The sequence below is a fragment of the Penicillium vulpinum genome (assembly GCF_028829585.1).
Source record: "Penicillium vulpinum strain IBT 29486 chromosome Unknown utg000004l_segment0_segment0, whole genome shotgun sequence".
In the NCBI taxonomy this organism is placed as follows: Eukaryota; Fungi; Ascomycota; class Eurotiomycetes; order Eurotiales; family Aspergillaceae; genus Penicillium; species Penicillium vulpinum.
In genome coordinates, this window is record NW_026643244.1 from 6,090,185 (window position 1) to 6,109,657 (window position 19,473).

The following is a 19,473-nucleotide window of genomic DNA, read 5'->3' on the forward strand; positions in this document are numbered from 1 at the left end:
TATTCAAATCATCTAGCCTCGTTAGGGAACGAATGATGTTGTCCAGGTCAGCAGAGTTACAAACCGATCACAACCTGACCTTGGTTAGCGCTAGCAGAACCTGTTATGCTGATGCAGTAGTTACCGGAATTCCTTGTGTCATCGCTTCATCGACCGCGAGAATAAACGATTGCTGAGAATCATATGAGCGTGCGTCTCGTCTTATAAATCCACAATCTTGAAGGAAGCGGCGATAAAATGTGGATTTTCCTGCGCCAGGAGAGCCAATGAGGATAATCATCGATGTAGATTGAAATTGTGAGACATCCACTATAGGAATGACGATTAGGTTTGCTCCCTTACGATTCTATGTTAAATATTCCTGCCCCCATCCTCTCCCTCTTCCTTACCCTTCAAATTCCGCTCGGGATGGAACTTGTGACCTAGCGGTTTCGGGGCCGAGAGCAAGGGCTCGTAGCTTGACAGGTACGCTTTCATCCCACCACCGCCAATCAGTCACGTCCTTTCCGTGCAATGTTCCGGACTTGGACATGATGAGAGTTTCTTTCTAGGGGCATTCTTGTCAGAAAACGTGCTTGGAGGAGTCTCAATCAATTTGCATACCAAGTCAATCACCGCAACCTTTATGTTGTTTCGCAAATCGGTATTACTGTATACTGGCTCTAGTCCCGAACAACGACCGACAAGGAAAAAGCCTTCTGATCGATGGAGTGTCCAAGTCACCGGTAGTGCCATTATGAGTAACGCCTATTCGGATCCCGAGATACGGGGGAACGCATACACCAAGCTAGGTAGTCAATAGTAATGATTCGTAGGACTTCCGTACATGCTAGTACTGAGGGAACGAACTGAATGGGTTGATTACAGAACCATCCTGGAGATCGCTATTAGGAGCGTCTCATGGCCTGAGAAAAGCACTTGAAAACTGGCGACACGGGCGCCATTTGATATCCAAGAGGTCTTCTGTGTATAATTTTTCCTTTAATGAATCGGCCTTGAAGGGAAGAACCAAATTCACTTACTTATTGCTATAACTTTCAATTACTGTGAGGACGCCTAGGGAGCTGAGGGCCTAGAAGCCTTAGGTAGGTACATATAGGATGAAAAGGAAGGGAAAGACCAAAGGTGATTGAGAATGTTAACTTGCGAAAGTGGGTATCCTCTATAACCCCACAGAGTGGATCTCAGCGTATCTTAACTAAAGAGCTTCCGACTAACCTTAGAACTACCTAGGGGTTGATGACTGAGGCATAACTGCAGCCACATGCCCCCACAACACTGGTTTAAATTAACGTCCCGAGTCCTTGTAAATGAAATAGGGTCGAGAAAGACTCAGCAGGATATCAAGAAGATTAACAAAAGAAATGATCAACAGAACAGTATTTGTGTGTACAGTAATTATCGGGTTGTATGTCTCAACGAATTCACAAGATTTGATGTACATATCTTGACATATGTAGTTCCAGAAGCCTAATTTTGCACATTGTTAAGGGACTCCCAAAAATTGAAAATCGATACCTCATCCATCAGCGCATCAATGGCATCTTCGCCGATTGTTATTCCTGCCATAGGATCATCGGCTGGAAATTCTTGCATTGGAGAAGACTCAGATGCCAACTCAGGGAGAACTTTTTGAGCCACATAGTTTGGGAAAATGTAACGGATGGCTTCAAGAAAGATACCTCGGAAGACCGAGGAGCAGGGGTGGTTGTGTTGCATCTGTTCCAAGACTATCATGCAAACCTCAATCTTGTTGAGACCCAGACGTCGAGAAACGGGATCGGGGGATTTGCAGTTGAGGAGGTGGACATGCATTGCTGGGACTAACAGCGGTGGCCTAGAGTGATTGTCAGATAAGATAATATTTGCATGAGAATTTGCACTCACGTCATAGGACCTGAGAATCCCAACAGCTTCTCGTTTGCCAGATTATCAAGGATGGAATTGGTCTGTAGCGCAGCTATATTGATCTGATTTCGGACATGAGTTTGCCATGCATCCTGGCGAGAAGCGGGTAGCCCTTCCGGGGTCTTTGTGATAAAGGGGCGGTAAAAAGTGATTAAGAATGCTCTTTTGGTTGTCAGCAGCAGTTATATATGGATATGTTGTTAGCACTCACTGGTAATGAAGCTGCAAGTGATACAAGTAAAAGGTTGCAAGTGGACTTTGTCCCGCCTCTTGATATTCGGGAAGTTGGAAGCGCAAAATCTTTCGTTCAAGTGCTTCAACCTGCTGGAAGGATGGATCGGTTCCAAAGGGTTGGTAGCTCAAGGTAAGAGCGTCTCCCAAAAGCTGAGTGAGTTGGATCATTGTCACCCAGTAGTTTGCTAGCTGCGGCAGATCGCTCGGGACATATGCTGCCGATATGGACTCGGGTAATCCGACAAAATCACTCAATATATCATCTGTAGATGGCGGTACGGTGTTGCAGTCATTCATGTTGATTCTCAATGGACGGCCCATTGTGAGACTGAGCCAGCGATCTCGAAAGAAGCAGGTCCACCAGAGGCGCCGCCAAAGGCGCTGCTGTGATGCACTGATAGGTGAATTGGCACAGACCGCAGCGGAGAACCGATGTAGACCCATTGATTGGCAAAGGCTAATGGCAATACCAAGCCAAAACCACGGCTGGGTGTAGGTATCAGCCTCGGAGTGGTAAAATCCCAAGAGAAGTGCTGATTGAAGGAGAACTATGTGGTCCGTCTCACCCGCATTATGATGTAGGCACTAAGAATGGGCCATTAGAGAAGTGTAATTCGGGAATAGATCATATGTCAGCTTGCCTACCTTCGCGCGAGAGTACATGGATTCTTTCATCTCTTTCCTGGATGAAAACCCCTCTGATTTCCAAGTATCGGCCGGGACGTGCTATATCTGTGTTAACTAGATTGTCATTCCACTGAGGGGAGGTACGCCTCACATTAGCTGCAACATAGAAGATGCTCCATAATAATATCAGATTGTACGCTTGGCCATCTCCACTGGGGTAGAGGTATGGAAGTGTTGTAGCGTCAATCACTGGCATAATGGGATGCACATGATGAAAGTATGCCCGCAAAAGTTCATCGCAAGTTTCTTTTCGGGGCATATTGAAGACTCCCTTATACTGCAGGTACGCTTTATCCTCAGGAGATAGCGAGGCCGATGTTTTGGAAGTGAGCATGATATGCCTTGATAAAGGCTGCTGTGAAGGCGAGCATATATCAAAGACAGCACCGAACCCAGGCGAATCACCTTGATACTTTGGTTAGCTTAATATGGAAATACTCGTGCGGTGATTACAGACCAGTGTAGAAGGGCGCTTGGCCAGGTTTGTTATTTTTCCCGAGGACTTTGGTGGCGATTTCAACACCAGTCTGTTCTTCGTCCTGGCGCCCCTCTGGGGGATTAGAGACACTTCTCAAACCAGCTAGCTCAGGCCGATCTACATTATTCGAAAGTGGTGCATTTGGAAATGCATTAAGTGGAAGTGAAGACTGTTGTGTCAATGCATTCGAATCTGTGTGGGGCGGGCTGTTAACAACAGATGCAGTTCGACGTGTATGTCTCTCGCGTATGCTATATCTGTCAGCGATAAGCTTCTATTGATCTAGAAGAAAACCTCACGATTGGGTTTTTGTCGGCGGAACGTGACATTCTCTGCCATCTTGCGTACAACCTATACACGGGATACCGGTCACCGTCACGCTACAGCGCACTTTGCGCTGACGGCAATTTTGACAAGCAGCAGCCGATCTATAGCGGCGTGTAGACATGTCGAGTCTGGTTGCCAAGTATTGATGTGTCGGTCTGCCGAGAAGGTCGGGTCGCCGAATGTCGTCAAGTACTATTAACGTCATCCGAAATAGCCGAGGCCCAGCATTCTTTCCCGACAGTTCCGAGGTAAGATTTTTCTAAGGAATGTGGCTTGGATTTGGGCGAGAGAGGAGGCTACGTTCACTAAGAAAAAGATAGAACTATAGAGAAGAGAGGAAGAGAAAGTTGAGAGATCTATCTGCGCTACACAAGATGTCTGCGGTATATTTGTGGCCTGAGGCATCACAATTCTTGGTCCTACATTAAACGTATATTTTCCACAATAATAATCTTCAAACAATATATATTCTAGTTAGATACAAAAATCTCTATAAACCTCTATAGTAATTCAGGGTTACAGGATAGTAATTCCAGTAAAGGCCCGGTTCTCAGCGGAGTAAACCTTCTCCTTGTTTTTGCCATCCAGGTCGCACCGGTAGATAGATCCGCCCAGATCAGTGAGATAGATTAGGGAATTGGCGGAATCCAACTTCACACCGATGGCCTCGTTTAGACCCCTGGTGAGGATCTCATATCCTAGAGGGGAACTGGTTGATAGAGGGAGACCATCATCGCCCAACTTGGCTCTGTTCAGCGAGTTGCCCCACGGGAGTTCACCACGATCGGTCCAGTAAAGTGTGCTAGAAGCCTCGTGAACCTCAAGATCAATTGGCTCGGGAAGACCAGACTTAATGCACTGGATATCACCGCGAGTAATTGCTGACTGACCCTCGGGGGTTGCGATATCGGCGCAGAAGATCCGGCCCTCACCACCCTTCGAAGGTCCTTTCTGAGTCCAATAGAATTTACCTTGGCTTGGGTTCACGGCGACTCCCACGCACCAGGCGGAGACACGCTGCTCTGCGGTCATATCGCCGCCAGTGTTATCAATCAAAACCTCCAGGTTGGAGCCGTCGTAGGCACAGCGGTAGACTCGGCACCCTTCACGGTCACAGAAGTAGACGGTTTGCGCCACGGTATCAAGACACAGCTGTTTGGGTGTATCGATACTGCCTGGGGCAACAACTGTTTTGATGTCGGCTCCGTCCAAGTTGGCGGAGTAAACAGCGCCGTCGAGCTTTCCTGGAATGCCCATGGCAGTCCAGAACATGCGGCCAGAGTCTACAGCGAGTCCATCAGGTAAGGCTTGCCCTTTAATGATGGTCTTCTGTTGTTTGCCGTCTGCGGAAATCTGGAGGATCTCTCCTGATTTCATGCTGGGTGCGGCGGCTGACAGTCCAAGGTCCAACACCAAGATTTCGGGTTTCTTTGACTCAACCTTGGGAGGAGCCGGCTCGCTAGCAGGATAGAGGCCACCCTTTGAGCACTTTGTTCCGAGCTTTCCCTCGCTCAGATAGTTCTTCTTCAAAAAGTCGACCGTCTTCTCGGGGGAAAGTCCACGTTCCTCCACGTAGTGACCCTCAATGAAGGCAACGGTGTCTAGGCCAACATCTAAACAATGCTCTGTCAGCGAACAAATTCTCATGGAATCAAGGAAGATGGGCAAATATCTTACTATCCATTGTCTGGCAAGGAAGAGTTCCTGCTTTGACAAACAATTCACCCCACATCGCATCAATCTCGTCGGGAACTGAAACACCCTCGGCCAAGATGGTCAAGACTTCCCGCTTCACAGCAGCCCACAACCGATTGAAGATGAATCCAGTAGATTCCTTTCTTGCGACATATGGGTTTGTGGCAGCCTCCTTGCAGCGCTCAACCATGAAAGGGAATATCTCTGGGGTAGTGTGTCCATTGGTCATGAGCTCCACAATCATACACGCTGGTGGCATGTAATAGTGCATGTTCAGAACACGCGTCTTGGTGGAATCAGAGATCTGACCAATCATCTCGGAAGTCTTGTATGAGGATGAGTTGGAAGCCAGGATGCAGTCCTCCGGAGTGAGGGCCTCCAATTCAGCGAAAGTGGCGATCTTAAGGTCGAGCTTCTCGGGAACAGCTTCAATGACGAGCCAAGCATTTTCAACGGCTTGCTTCATATCTTCGACGGCTTCATATGATCCGGGAACTTGGTTGGTTTTGGCGGCATATGATTGAACATTTTCCTTAATGTATGCAATTCCGTCTACGCGCTGTTGCTCGCTGGGGTCTCGAATCTTAACATCGAAGCCGGCTGAAGCCCAGATACACCCTGATGCCAGAATTTTGTCAGCACTTCTATCTATCGAATACCACGCGGGATGGAATACGGACCTACTCGGCGGCCGAGTACGCCTGCACCAAGAATGGCAACTGTGCGGCTGCGGTAGTTGCGAGGAGGTTCCCAGTTTGATGACATGTTGTAAGGCAAGTAGATCGAGTGTAATTAAAAAAAGGGCAAGTGGTTCAAATGTAAGGCAAGCAGTTCAAGTGTAAAGCAGTCTAGTGATGTATTGGTTCAATCGCAGTGACGGGCGAGTTCCTTTTATGTCTCATTGCCATTTGCCATTGCTATTCCGTACATTCCTCGGAAGGATACATCCACTCTATCCGCTACTCCAGAAGTAACAAAGACAGATTGTCCCCGTCAACGAACACCGAGGAGTATCTATCTTGGTTCACTCCTCGGAAACTCCAGTTTCGGGCCGTGGAAACGGCCTAGATAAAGTTTGGAGGCGCCGCTAGGGCAAATGCTTAGGTGGATCAGGCCGATCTTTGTCTTAAATCTCGATAGAACTATGGAGGCAAATGCCGAGGTAGTGTACCTCGGAAGTTTCAGCCCCTGTTTGGACTTGAATGTTAATCAGAAAATCTTTATAGGATAGAAGGAATAAATAGCGCATTTATTTCTTAAAACTATAAAGCATTTGTCTCAAGTTCAGTGTCGCGCTAAAAGATATCACATCACTATCGATATTGCATCTTCCATACACAATGGCACCCTTGAAAGAATTCAGCGCCAGCGAAGTGGCTACTCACAACTCAAAGAACGATCTTTTTGTTATAATTCATGGAAAAGGTAATCTTTCTCCCTTCCTCAACTATCTTGTTCAATATTCTGACATGCCCAGTCTACGATATCACAGGCTATGTGCGAGACCACCCCGGTGGTGCGGATGTGTTGCTAGACGTCGCCGGTACAGATGCAACATCTGCATATGAGGATGTCGGTCACTCAGAGGATGCAAATGAGATCCTGGAGACATACCAAATCGGTACTGTCAAGGATGCACACGAATTTGTCCAGCGCAAGGTTGTTCGTGTAATCAAGCCAACCTCTTCCGCTAGAGAGACACCAAAGAAGTCATCGACGGTCCTCAAAACTGCCACTACAATTACTGCCACACTTGCTGCTTCTGCACTGGTCTACGTCTCTTCCAAGAATCACCGAGCCCTGACTGAATTCATCGCAAAGAACTCCCCGACCTCCCTACACATCCCCGAGGTTCGCATTCCATTTGCAAGCCTTCTGCAGGGTGGATTTATGACTGGAGTCACTGCTGCCACCCTGGCCTGCGCGTCTATTGGCGGTGCTATCGCAGTCAAACTCTCAAAGTTCACCGAAGTCGAGTCTGGTTTCACAAAGTACCGTCCGTACATCAAAGCTTCGACAATGAAGAAGCTGGACCCACACCTCGTGAAGGGCTTCCTCGAGCCCAAGACCTACAAAAAGCTCCCTCTTCTTCAGAAAGATCTATTAGCCCCCAATGTGTACCGCTTTGTCTTCCAACTGCCCAATACACGGGATGTGATTGGACTCCCAATCGGCCAGCACGTTGCTATCAAAGCAATGGTCAACGGTGCTGCTGTCTCGAGGTCCTACACCCCGACGTCCAATAACCTGGATCTTGGGAAGCTGGAGCTTGTCATTAAATGCTACCCCGATGGCCTTCTGACCGGACAATACCTCGCGTCTTTGGAAGTTGGCGACAAGGTGGAATTCCGTGGCCCGAAGGGCGGCATGAAATATCACCGCGGCCTTTGCAAGAAAATTGGTATGATCGCCGGTGGAACCGGAATCACCCCGATGTACCAACTTATTCGCGCCATTTGTGAGGATGATCGGGATACGACCGAAGTCAGCCTGATCTATGCCAACCGAAGCGAAGAGGATATTCTTCTTCGTCGCGAATTGGAGGCTTTTGCTCGAGGATATCCCAAGAACTTTAAGCTCTGGTACATGCTTGACCATCCTTCTGAAAACTGGGCTTATGGCTCGGGATACGTTACACCAGAAGTCATGGCCGCGAGGTTGCCTGGGCCAGCACCTGATACTAAGATCATGCTTTGTGGACCACCAGGTATGGTGAATGCTTCGAAGAAGGGCTTGGTGGCTGCGGGCTTCAAGGCTCCTGGCGCCGTCGGAAAGATGAGCGACGAGATCTTCTGCTTCTAGATTGTTTCTGACTATATACTACCTGGTTGTTCCGTGTTTATAGATTGTGCTGTATATTATAGCTATTTTTGAATTCAATGTGTTTTTACTTTGATATATTTCGAACATGATAGATTTTGGAGAGTATAACAAGTCATTCAAAGTCTGCAAAGTATTTTTGCTTAGGATCTTAATCTGAAAGTTGCGGCGTTGAAAATGAGCAATAACTTATACATTGCTGCTTATTTTTAATAAACGAATCTGATTCTGGTATAGTATACACCGGGAATATTTCATCTTAACATAATATGTGTGTGTGTGTGTGTGTGTGTGTGTGTAACTAGACTAACTGGGGTTTACTACTTGTAGAGTTAGAGGATCTTTGATAATCCCACAGCCCACAAAATCACAAGGTATCTTTTATTGTAGAGAAGGCAAGATGAGAGATAAATATGACCGAGACACGCAGAAAGACAGATAGAGAGATAGAGAGAGAAGGTCAATCCAGGAGAGGAGTAAATTTACTATCTGCCTTAGGCAGTAAGACTGCCTCGCATATTACTCGTATGTCTATTCATTCTAGGACTACGAAGTAGTCCTCTAGACTTCTAGACCTCCTCAGGGGTAAAGGTAGTAGGAAGAATAAACAAGATTTTTCTTCGCCCCCACATCCCCCATCATATCGAATATTCTATAGAATCCTATGCCTTCGGGAAGTGGATTTCAAAAGCACGTCAATGGACGGGATATTTCAAATCCTGCTAAATTCACCTATTTTGAGCTCCACAGTGGAGACCTATATAGATACCGACATAATTTCCGACGATGAATCATGTCTAATCTATTGAAAATCCTATCTGTATCTCGTAGATCACCGAGGGGACATCCATGAAATAGTCTTTCCGAGGTATACAGGAGATCTCCGAGGAAGGGCTAAGCCAATCGGAAAGGTCCATACTGACCCACAAGCCGAGGAAGCAGCATCCCGAACTATGAAGCGGCCGGGATCCCGTCTTGATGACTATTGCGCAGTTGATATATAAGTTTGCATTCCTAGATTGAAGTGATCAGGACAACAAGCACTAAATCACAATGCCTGCAAAGCAATTTTATCTCCTTGGAGAGTCAGTCTCCTCCGCTAGGAACATCGATGTCGACACAACAGGTGATCTGGTTGCACTCAAGGACTTGATTGCAGCTCACTTCGCAATCGTTGAGCCAAGTGGTAAGTTTGAAAAATTGGTTCCTTCATGCCTTAATGTCTAACATGTGTGATAGGTATCGATTTCCAAGCTGAAGACCTCCCATTGAACGAAATCTCCGAAATCACTTCGGCCAACACTCCCATAGCCATCACCATCGATGGAAATGCAGTCCGTGATGCTCCAGGCCCGAAGGGTCTCCCCTATGTTGGAAATTTCTTCGAAGTCTACCCAGACCACCTCGGCAACCACCAGCGACTCTTCGAACAATACGGCCCAGTCATCAAGACAACAAATCTGGGCCGCGTAACCTATCAAACAAATGATCCCGCCATCTCTGCGATCGTCTTTGCCGAGTCTGACTTTTTCACAAAGAAGATCAACGAGGCTCATCCACTCTACCCCCTAAAGCAGCCCGAGGCCGGTGTTTTCCTGGGAGATACGGATACTCCCGAGTGGAAGGTTGCTCATAAGTTTTTGCCGCCGGCTCTCGGTCCCAAGGCTGTTCGTCACTATGCACCAACAATGCAGAAGACAGTGGAGGATGCCTTCAAGGTCTTTGATGAATTTGATGAGCGGGGCGAAGCCTGGAATGTTTATCAGTATATGCTGAAGCTCGGCGCTCAAGCAGTTGGAAAGCTCACGCTTGGCTTGGACTTCCAACACTTCTCATCTCCGGACGCACCGATGCACGAGATGGTGCATTTGATTGCTGGAGTTCTTTCTCTCAATAAGAAAGTCTCGTCCAAGGGAGATTGGTATGCTAAACTGCCATTCGGTGACCCTAAGCGCCTCAACGACTACAAAAACAGAGTTGAAGAGATCGTGACTGAAACAATTAAACAAGCTGCCAGTGGTGGCATTGAGGACTTGCCACTGCAGGATGCAGCGCTCAAGGCGTCTAACATGATCGGTAAGTGGCTATCATACATCACCCAGTCGGCTTCTCATATTCATGGATACTAACAAACGTTTCAGATTATGCCGTCCGCGCAACCGATAACAAAGGCGAGAAACTACCCAAATCAAGCTTGATCTGGGCTCTCGTCGTCGCAACCGGAGCTGGCTTCACAACCACCAGTTCCCTTCTTTCCTGGCTCATCTACGGTCTTGTCACCTACCCTGGTATGCAAGAGAAGCTGCTTCAAGAACTCATCGACAATGATATCGATGAGAACACCGAGATCACAGCAGATGTCACCGATAAACTCGATTTCCTCGATAAGTTCATCAAGGAGACCCAGCGTCGCCACAACCCAAGTTTCCAACCTGGCCGAACCGCCAAGATTGACCTTGTGCTTCCCGGAGGATACAAAATCCCCAAGGACGCGGTTATTCTCCCCGCGCTACACCACATCCACAACAACCCCGATATTTGGGATAACCCCAATCAGTTCAACCCTGACCGCTGGGACACTGATGAGGTCAAAAACAGACACAAGGCTGCGTATATCCCATTCGCTATGGGCCCACGCATGTGTATTGGATTCAACTTTGCCTTGCAGGAAATCAAGGTTTTCATCCCGAAACTCCTCTTCCGGTACAAGTTCATTCGGGAGGGTAATGAACCCATCGAGTATGATCCCATGTTCCAGTTGATTCGGCCTAATAACCTCTATGTTCGCACGGAGCGGAGAGTGAAATGGCCCCCGAAGACCGAGACATCGGGAACGGAGGGTGTTTGAGAGAATTCCGGCATGTGATTAGGTAGCGGGAATTATTTTTTTTTAGAATAGAGAAATGTATATTATTTCGTTTATTTCGTTTATTACAGAGAACTTCCCATCTACCAAATTAGCAAACTAGAGGCTTTTCCTCAGGCGTAAAAGAGAATTCCCATCGTACATTACCATTATGTAGAAATTTAACAAATACTATACGCCTAGCAGATGGAAGACTTAGTCTCCGCGATGGATATGTCCAGCACTACTAAATAAAACTCAAGAAAATGCATTGAGGTTAGAAAGGGATATATATCTCAAGAGACAAAACGAGTGAGATGGAGGCCCGGTAAATATATAACGAGTGGACATAAGTTCAAGTTCTTTTACACTTTCCAATAGCTCTAGACAACCCCCTCCCCCTAATTTTATAATATTCTACTGATCAAAAACCTCCATAAATAAATTCATACATGAAATCTAGCTTCCACTCGGTGCGGCATCGTCCCAAAGAGGTGCTCTACTGCGCAGTAGCTACTAGACTTTCCTTTGTAGTGTCATTATTCCGCATATGCAGGAGATCAGGCCGAAGCTCAAATTTTAGCTTTCAGTAACGTCTAGAGGGTTTCAACTGGATCCAAATCAGGAGAATAAGGACTCATTCCATAGCCTCAATCTACATCCCAGCCAATGCACCCCGTACGATGTACACGGTATGCGTCGAAGCATTATCATGTTGTAAAATACTATCTTGATTCACAAGTAAGATACGTAGGAGCCGGCGGTATAGCTCCTTGATAGCTAGGCCCGTAACCCATGGACACCAGCATCAGGGTTCCCGAAGAGCGGGATAAGCCCCGTACGCCGGGTAGCGCCAGAAAATGCAGCCCAAAACATCTGCTTCACTTGCTTCCCCCGTAAGGGTTTTCCTTGACAGTCTTTCTCTTGGCTGATCTCGAGGATATATAAAAGTCCATTCAGAGCGTACACCAATTCCTCGCTCATCCGTACACTTATCAGACCAGGCCCAACCCTCAGGTGTAAAGTGTCGATAGCGGAGTGCCCAACGAAGGCTTTTCAGCGCATGTTCCTCCTTAAGAAAGGGGCGCCAGCTACATCGCCATTTAGTAAGTTACCAGCATTTAAAAGCGCTGTATAGAGCGGTATTTAACCTTAAAATTAACCTCGGCAAGGAGGTCTTCGGCCGTGATCTCGGGTCTCCATGGATAGCGTCTAAGATCCAGTCTTTACCGGCTTTTTCGGTCTACCAGATCGCGGCTTTGACACGCCATCTCGTCGCTCGCTCTCTTTTTTCACGGTATATCGGATTGTAGAGAGCGGGATGGTGGGATAGCGGGTATGGATGCGCTTATACCCCCATCCAATAGCATGAAGCTCGCATATACGCTCACGTATAGCAGGTGTAAGCTCTTTGGACCGTCCCACCATGGTAAAAGGTAGTAGGCAGGGTATAGAAAGTGAAAGGTAGTAATTTCAAAGCAGTTTTAAACCGAAATGCAGATTCGCGTGCTATTTTAGCGTGGTTTGATTATACGCGTTTTAGGTAGGCGGTGTAGATTATACTGGGGTTGAGTTATGTGGGGTTATAGAAGGAGGGTGTAAGAATATATGTCCACTGATGTGCTAAAGGAAAGGTATGATGAAACAAAGGCTCAAAGGCACCAAACTGAAGACATGTGCAATAAAAACGATAGTCCCTGAAGAATGAAGCTGATAATCCCCAGTAATCGAAATTGTGGAAAATTGAATTATCTCATCTCATCTGATCGTCTTTTTTTCATTGAGTAGTAGAAATGACAATATTATGACTCTGAAGTAATAGGTTTTGCCTCTGATGATGCCGGCGCATCATTTGTAGCTGGCTCCAAAGCGGTACTTTGTGGGCGCCACTTGGTGAGGACTTTGCCCGCAGCAGGTCGGGATTCCTCGTCTGATCGCCGCATGTTAGATATATAATACCAGTGGATATTAAAGAAAGGGTACACTTACAAGTCTGGTAGACATCCTCTACTGTGTTCAAGCACATCTCTCGTGCTGGAGGTCGGAACATGATCAGGTACCTAAAAGAAAGTCAGCAAGGGGGTTATTGATAGTGGGAAGAACGGATGATGACATACATCAATGATTGAACACAAAGGTTCACACGTTCTGGATCTTTGGCCAAGCTGGCCACCCGTTGAGTGATGGGAAGCGTGATCTCAGGAACTTCACTGAGGAAGCGGACCAGCACCTTGATATCCCGAGAGTCCAAATAAGCCAGGAAGCCATCCAAAAGTCGGGTGGCCCAGGTATCGTAATTCAGAGCCACAATTGGTTCCGAGTCTTCTTCGGTATCATCACGCTGATTAGCAGCACTCTTCATTTGGATCCGGTCATTATACCACTCTTCGTTGAGCCAGATAATGGCAATGTTAAGTCGTCCTCGGAAATCTTCCAAGATGAACCGATAGAGCGTCTCGCGGATCGAGTCAGCAATAGTTGTTTGCTTGCGGACAGCATCACCCTTGGTTTGCGGGTCATTTTCGAGACCGGCAGGAGCCCGTGTAGCCAAGCGAGCAAGGAGAACAGACCATGCGTCTCGGTCAAATGTACTGCCTGCTAACCTGGCGAATCCGAGCTTTTGTTGACTTTGGCCTTTGGCGGGTGCAGGTGATGTTTCGGCTGCGGTCAACATGCCAAACACGCGTGCAACCGCACTGCGTCCGATTTCCCCAGCCTCTTCTTCGCTCAGTGGAGGTGGCTGTGGCAGGACAAAGGGACCCAGTGAGACCAATTCTGGTTGAAGATCAGCTACCTCCGCCGCAACTGCACTGGCCTCTTCCGAAACAACGGATGCTACATCCATGGGCTGATATTCGGGCTCATAATCGTCGTCATCATCTTGGGCAGCTGTTCTCTGTTGCTGCTGCCGTTGCAAGTTTTGATCTTTGGTGATTGTCTGATATCGAGTTCGAACAGCCTAGAGCAATGTCAGCAAAGAATAAGGCATCGCTCTCATGGTGATACTTACATCGACAGCTTGTGAAAGTGTTGAATCATGTACTTGCGACAAGAGAGGTACGACAATCTTGAGGACTAGGTCAATTGGTAGCTGTTTTACATCAAAGGAGGACAGTCCCGTGTCCTCAGTCAAGGTAAAGAGCCGATCAAAGCTTGCAGGGCCCGGTGCCATTGGAGGAATTTTAAGAATTGGAGGAGGCAAAGCATTGAGACGTGCCCGCTTAGCGTTGTCAAGCCCGTCGGTAGGTTCATTTGGCAATCCACGTTTCCGCGAAGCGTCGTCGGTCGCCTCAAGTCGTGATTGCATTAATCTTTCAATATACATTTGCATCCGGCCTGCCAGGTGGTGATTCGGGTTCCTAGGAAAGTTAGGTCAAACCACATCTTTTGCAACTAGGATGACAACATACTTTTTCAAGATATTGATGAGCAGAGCTCGAGCTGTACGCTCCATAGACTTGACGCTGACGCGAGTTGTCGGGGTGAACGGAGGGCGGACGTGTTTCGTGGGATAGAACTCTAAAACTGCATTGATTATCTTGTTGGCTATGGACTGGCGAGTCCGGATGAGAGGGGCAAGACAGTTCAAGGTCGCATTCACAAGGAGAGCATCACTGGGATTGTGTTAGTGGCACACTAAACTCGTGGAGTAAGTTGGTTCTGATACCTGATCTCTTCCTGGAAAACGCCGAGTAGTCGATCGAGAAGACCTGAGGATTCCGCTTCTAGGTTTGGTATGGACAGAACAGCATGGTTTCGGGGTACAACAGCCAAAGACGTCTCATTCTGCTCCGGTCGCTGATCAAAGTTAGTACATATAAATCCAAGTCTTCTAACTCGCAAACCATACCCTGGGGTCCGAGATCAATCCAGGCGTCTGGACCTGAACCACGCGCTGGATGAACTTGACACAGCAAAGCTTAACCGGGCATGGGAAGGTGTCCATTCTCCTAAGTATATCCTGCTTGATCGCACTCATCGTCTCCCATGACTTGCCGTCTTGTGGGTGGTTCACTCTGTAGGTGTTGTTAGCTCTGCAACAAGTGTTGGTTTGGGGCGCATTCGTGCGCCGCGGCCACGAAAGCTTGAGAATAACCTACACATGTCTGAAGACGAGAGGATACAAGCTAGCTGAAGTCTGCACTAAGCTCTGTAAGACCGCTGTGTCTGTCTCCGGCAACTCTAAAATCTCCCGGATTGTCTGCAAAACATTCGGTGCCAGCTGCTCCTTCTGCGCGACAGCTAGCATTGGGCTAGCAAAGGTTTCTGCCAAGAAGCTTGCACCCCATCTTCGCAATTCCAGCCGTGTACTAGCTCCAACAATAGGAAGGATACCGTTAACAATCTGCGGGTAGAAGGCGGCATCACCGAGGACGAGGCTACGGGCAGCGTTCAGCTGGGCAACCTGGTCGACGACATTGTCCATTGGCTGAGCCATTGTAACTCTAATGTAAAGGGATCTGGTACGTGACGGTCGTGTAGGATTCGAGTTGGGAGACTAAGTGTTGGGGGAAAGGGAGGGTGTTGGTAGGCGAACGGGGGACACGGACGCGGTTGCAAAAGCAATGCGCATAAGCTAAGGGATGTGATCGCAAAATGAGAAAATAGCGGCGGATCAACACCAAGGTTGGAGATGATAAGTGGTTATGCGATGGGTGGTGAAAGAAGGGCGATTGGGAAGTGAGGTTGACGGCCGTCGAGGATGCGACAAAAGCTGCGAAGCCTGAAAGCCGGCCGACAAAGACTCCGATGTATGTGAGCTGCGTATCTCTCTATGCAACTCGATTGCCTAAGCTAAAAAGTCTCTGCTTCAACGATTCGGAATTGTATTCAACCAGTGTCTCAATTACAATATAAAAAAATCTCAATGTAATATCAATAGAAACATCTAAATCCACGTTGTCTGGGCCTCCAACGCCAAGACTTTTCCTCCGGCTCTGCCTGTATGGCCTCAGCTTTCTTATCACTCACGTCTCCGTCAACGAACACTCTCACCATGGCTACCGGAATGTATGTATTGACTTTATGTACTCGGAGAGACCTCATCTTGCTAAAATCATACTTCTGCCACAGCTTCAACTCCACCTACTACGGCAAGGACTATCGCGCCGGTGCCGCCCTTCTGCGCGCCCGCCGCCCATATCTGTTCAAGAATACCCTTACAGGCTTCGGACTGTTCGCATTTACAATTGCAGTCTGTGAGTAGACCCTATCGCGCATACCGATGTTCTGCTTCAACCCTGTCCCTATTTCCGAACCGTGGATGATCATGCCACCAGAACTTGCCCGCTGAGAAGTCTCCATGCGGGCTCGATATCTCCAATAAATACGACCTCGTGCTAATATGGCTTGAATTTCCAGATACCTACACCCTCAAGGCTGTCGGCCAAGAAGAGTTCGCCGACGTCAAGGTCCCCGATGCCCCCGTGGACAAGAAATGAAGCACGCTCAATAACCACCGGTACTTGGTGATGGGTTGACGCTGCAATTGGGGGTTCGGAGTCTTCAGGGAGACCTTGTTTTTTTAGATCTGCAGGATTAGCGATAATATCAGCATGTGTGCTGCTACATACAGAAAGAATTGGCTTGGGTTATAGCCTGTACAATGAATTTGGGCTACGGATGCCTATCATATCTTCGCAAGCAGTGTGCTGCTGTGCTTTCTATATGCACTCCTAACTCCACAGAAAGACCGGCCGTTCTAACATCGAATCGCTAATATTACGTAGGTAAAGTTGACAGAGTGATATGATAGCCTCCCAAGAAGGAAGACATTGATATATTTCTAGGTGGCTAGAACTAGAGTATATTCGGTATGGTTTTAACGCACAGTACAAAGGGCCTGCTATGCCAGAGCGAATCATAACAGCCAACAAGACAAGAAAATGCAGAACGAATCTAGAAAACAAATCTCTACTCGGTTCGCAGAACACGAGGACCCTTATGCTTGGGGACACGCTTGCGCTTGAGGCCCTTGTCAAAGGCAACTGCGTTGCTATGATCACGGCCGAGGTTATCCAAGTCCTTGACCTTGTAGAGACGAACGATCCAGTTCTCACTAGTGAAAGCCTCTTCCAGTGTGTTAAGCTGGGGACTTTCCTTGGGAAGCTTTGTGCCACGGACACGGTCCATGGCCTGACCGGTCGGGAAGAGCGACTGGTAGTTGTGGTAAGACATTTTGTACCTGTTAATGGATTAGCAATGACTTCAGAAAAATAAAACGTGGGGTACTTACATCAAGCTGTTCTTCATGGCGGGAGTGGCCTCCTCATCGACACGGTACTCACCACGAGCGGTGAAGTAGTCGCGCTCCTTGATCTCATCTGGCCAGATACCCTCGGCAATACGAACCATCCAGAGGAACTTATTCAGATCGTCGCCGGAGTAGCCGAGCAGTCCACCAAACACAACGAGGACGTAGTCAACATCATGCTGTCGTAGAATGGGGTAGCTCACTTCCTCGCGTGAGCTCATTGCCTTGCCAACAGTGGCAATATGGGTGTTGTTCCAGGTGTTGTTGTCAACCAGAGTGGGGCGGTCAGCCATACCACCAATCTGATATCCATAATCCCACCAGGACATGATCTTGGCATTGTCCGGGGTGTTCTGGCGGAGCCAATAGTAGGCCTCACGATAGTCATCGATGATGAACTGGCTTCCATCAGGGAGCTTGCTGGCCAGAACCACGGAGGGGGAGGAGTATGCGTTGGAAGTAACCCAGGTGCAGTGTGCAACAAACAGAAGCAAGTAAAGAGAGACTGAAGCTACCACGACAGACTTGGAAAACCAGGAGTAGATACCGACAACGGGGTTCCTGGTTGACCGGAGTGACTTATCGTCCGTGGTGGCCTTAACCTTGGTTTCAGTGCTCGGGGTCGGGGGAGTTGACGCGACCAGGAAGTTATCAAGGATGCAAGACAAGGCCAGAGCAGCCGCAACACAGACGATGGGGGTCAAAGTCAGCATCAGACGGACCATAACGCCGGCGAAGTAACTAGCAAGGACTGAGTAGATGACCACGAAGACATGCTCATCCTTAAGTTTCTGGAAGCACATGAACACACCGGCCGGGAACAGCCAGATAAGGAAGTTCAGGTCAAAGAAGAAGGCAGGCCAGGCGGTGGGCTGGTGCTCAGAGACGGAGGCAATAATTGGAATATGAATCTTGGCGTATCCGGTATCCCACAGAGAGTAGAAGCGACCACTCCAGGGAGCAATGACCCCAGAGACTGACAGCAGGACAAGACCACCGAATCCAAGGCCGAACGTAAGCAAGACCATAGAGGTGAGGAGCTTCTGAAATTGCTTGCCAGGCAGGTAGCCTCGGATGAACTCGGCAAATGCCACCAATTGGATCAATCCAAAGACGCCTATCAAATAGTTAGAATAAGACAACAGTATGTATGGCTAAGAATGCAAAGTATTACCAAGTGCAGACATGTGGTCACTGTTGCGAATGGGCAGGAAACCGACGAAGGGGATCTGCATGCTTCCCAATGTTCCCAGGGCATACCAGGTGGTGTAGCTGATATAGACACGGGTGCTGTATCGGCCCATGCACAGAAGAACAAAGACATGGAGAGGGATCAGGTTGGTAATGAAGACATATCCACCCCAAGCAGAAACCATGTATCCATAGAACAATGCAGTCAAAGCTCCCCACATGATTGAGCCGTTTTTCACGGCCTTGATCCACAGGTAGAATGTGAAAACCAACAGGAAAATGGCAATGGCTTCATTATCGTAGCTGCCTGCCACAGATCGCGAGATGTAACCGGGTGTAATTCCCATGAAAGCAGCGGCCAGGAGACCTGCGGAGGGAGAGTCGGACATCTCAGAGGTCAGGAGATACATCGCCAGGGCTGTTAGTCCAGAGAATCCGGGGGCGAGCATGACACAGATGTTTCGAATGTCGACGGGGATGGTAAGGAGACGAAGGATGTGGTAGATCACGCCGCTAGTGACCATCAGGCCAGGGTACAGTGTACCACCAGTCACACGACCAAGAGGGTGCCATGTTCCTATAGCACGAGAATTTCCATTAGCACAATGCCATTTATACTGCCATGTGGAGGACATGCAATCACGGGGAAGGGGCCTCACGGTCATCAAACCAATCCCAGAAGCTATAAAAGCCATTTTCGACCAAGTATTTTGTCGCACGGAAGTTAAACCACGGGTCGACTAGAGTAATACAGTATCAATATCTCATTTGTATGTTCGGGGGACTGTCGAGGTGGCCGCATCTAATGCAGCAGCGCAAGGAAACCATACATTCGTGGATGATACTTTCAAATCCTAGAAGATAGTCAGCATACTGGTCATAAAAGAACTCAATTGAGACTTACTAATAACACTAAACAAGCGGCTGGACACCGCGGCGGCGGCAATGGTACAGAGAATGATAACCCGCAATAGACCGCGCGTATTCCGGCCGGAGCTGCCTTTCAGCACAACATCAAGGGAAGACGGGGCCATA

The 19,473-nt window shown here is 48.1% G+C and overlaps 8 protein-coding genes across 8 annotated transcripts; 3 read left to right on the forward strand and 5 right to left on the reverse strand.

The window, feature by feature from the left end:
• Positions 1-385: 385 nt before the first annotated feature.
• N7479_010799 (PNK3P-domain-containing protein) lies at positions 386-735 on the reverse strand (the record flags this gene model as incomplete). The annotated part of the gene is made up of 2 exons (XM_057258490.1): positions 386-547; positions 604-735. The coding sequence occupies 2 exons, from the start codon at positions 733-735 to the stop codon at positions 386-388; spliced, it is 294 nt and encodes a 97-aa protein (XP_057105948.1).
• Positions 736-1,470: 735 nt separating this feature from the next.
• On the reverse strand, positions 1,471-3,755 carry N7479_010800 (Zn(II)2Cys6 transcription factor; the record flags this gene model as incomplete). The annotated part of the gene is made up of 7 exons (XM_057258491.1): positions 1,471-1,837; positions 1,888-2,070; positions 2,120-2,727; positions 2,788-2,868; positions 2,921-3,234; positions 3,287-3,558; positions 3,607-3,755. The coding sequence occupies 7 exons, from the start codon at positions 3,753-3,755 to the stop codon at positions 1,471-1,473; spliced, it is 1,974 nt and encodes a 657-aa protein (XP_057105949.1).
• Positions 3,756-4,150: 395 nt separating this feature from the next.
• Positions 4,151-6,094, reverse strand: N7479_010801 (uncharacterized protein; the record flags this gene model as incomplete). Its single annotated transcript, XM_057258492.1, has 3 exons — positions 4,151-5,247; positions 5,312-5,947; positions 6,010-6,094. The coding sequence occupies 3 exons, from the start codon at positions 6,092-6,094 to the stop codon at positions 4,151-4,153; spliced, it is 1,818 nt and encodes a 605-aa protein (XP_057105950.1).
• Positions 6,095-6,669: 575 nt separating this feature from the next.
• Positions 6,670-8,131, forward strand: N7479_010802 (Cytochrome b5; the record flags this gene model as incomplete). Its single annotated transcript, XM_057258493.1, has 2 exons — positions 6,670-6,754; positions 6,807-8,131. 2 exons carry the CDS (start codon positions 6,670-6,672, stop codon positions 8,129-8,131), a joined length of 1,410 nt encoding a protein of 469 aa, XP_057105951.1.
• Positions 8,132-9,202: 1,071 nt separating this feature from the next.
• Positions 9,203-10,997, forward strand: N7479_010803 (cytochrome P450; the record flags this gene model as incomplete). Its single annotated transcript, XM_057258494.1, has 3 exons — positions 9,203-9,335; positions 9,389-10,225; positions 10,291-10,997. 3 exons carry the CDS (start codon positions 9,203-9,205, stop codon positions 10,995-10,997), a joined length of 1,677 nt encoding a protein of 558 aa, XP_057105952.1.
• A 1,799-nt stretch (positions 10,998-12,796) lies between these two features.
• Positions 12,797-15,432, reverse strand: N7479_010804 (RNA-processing protein PTA1; the record flags this gene model as incomplete). Its single annotated transcript, XM_057258495.1, has 8 exons — positions 12,797-12,924; positions 12,984-13,054; positions 13,112-13,953; positions 14,005-14,353; positions 14,405-14,608; positions 14,662-14,792; positions 14,845-15,010; positions 15,095-15,432. The coding sequence occupies 8 exons, from the start codon at positions 15,430-15,432 to the stop codon at positions 12,797-12,799; spliced, it is 2,229 nt and encodes a 742-aa protein (XP_057105953.1).
• A 558-nt stretch (positions 15,433-15,990) lies between these two features.
• Positions 15,991-16,435, forward strand: N7479_010805 (Coiled-coil domain-containing protein 56; the record flags this gene model as incomplete). The annotated part of the gene is made up of 3 exons (XM_057258496.1): positions 15,991-16,004; positions 16,068-16,192; positions 16,356-16,435. 3 exons carry the CDS (start codon positions 15,991-15,993, stop codon positions 16,433-16,435), a joined length of 219 nt encoding a protein of 72 aa, XP_057105954.1.
• A 472-nt stretch (positions 16,436-16,907) lies between these two features.
• On the reverse strand, positions 16,908-19,472 carry N7479_010806 (dolichyl-diphosphooligosaccharide--protein glycosyltransferase subunit STT3; the record flags this gene model as incomplete). Its single annotated transcript, XM_057258497.1, has 6 exons — positions 16,908-17,178; positions 17,230-18,364; positions 18,422-19,015; positions 19,098-19,178; positions 19,269-19,292; positions 19,343-19,472. 6 exons carry the CDS (start codon positions 19,470-19,472, stop codon positions 16,908-16,910), a joined length of 2,235 nt encoding a protein of 744 aa, XP_057105955.1.
• Between the last annotated feature and the right edge of the window lies 1 nt (position 19,473).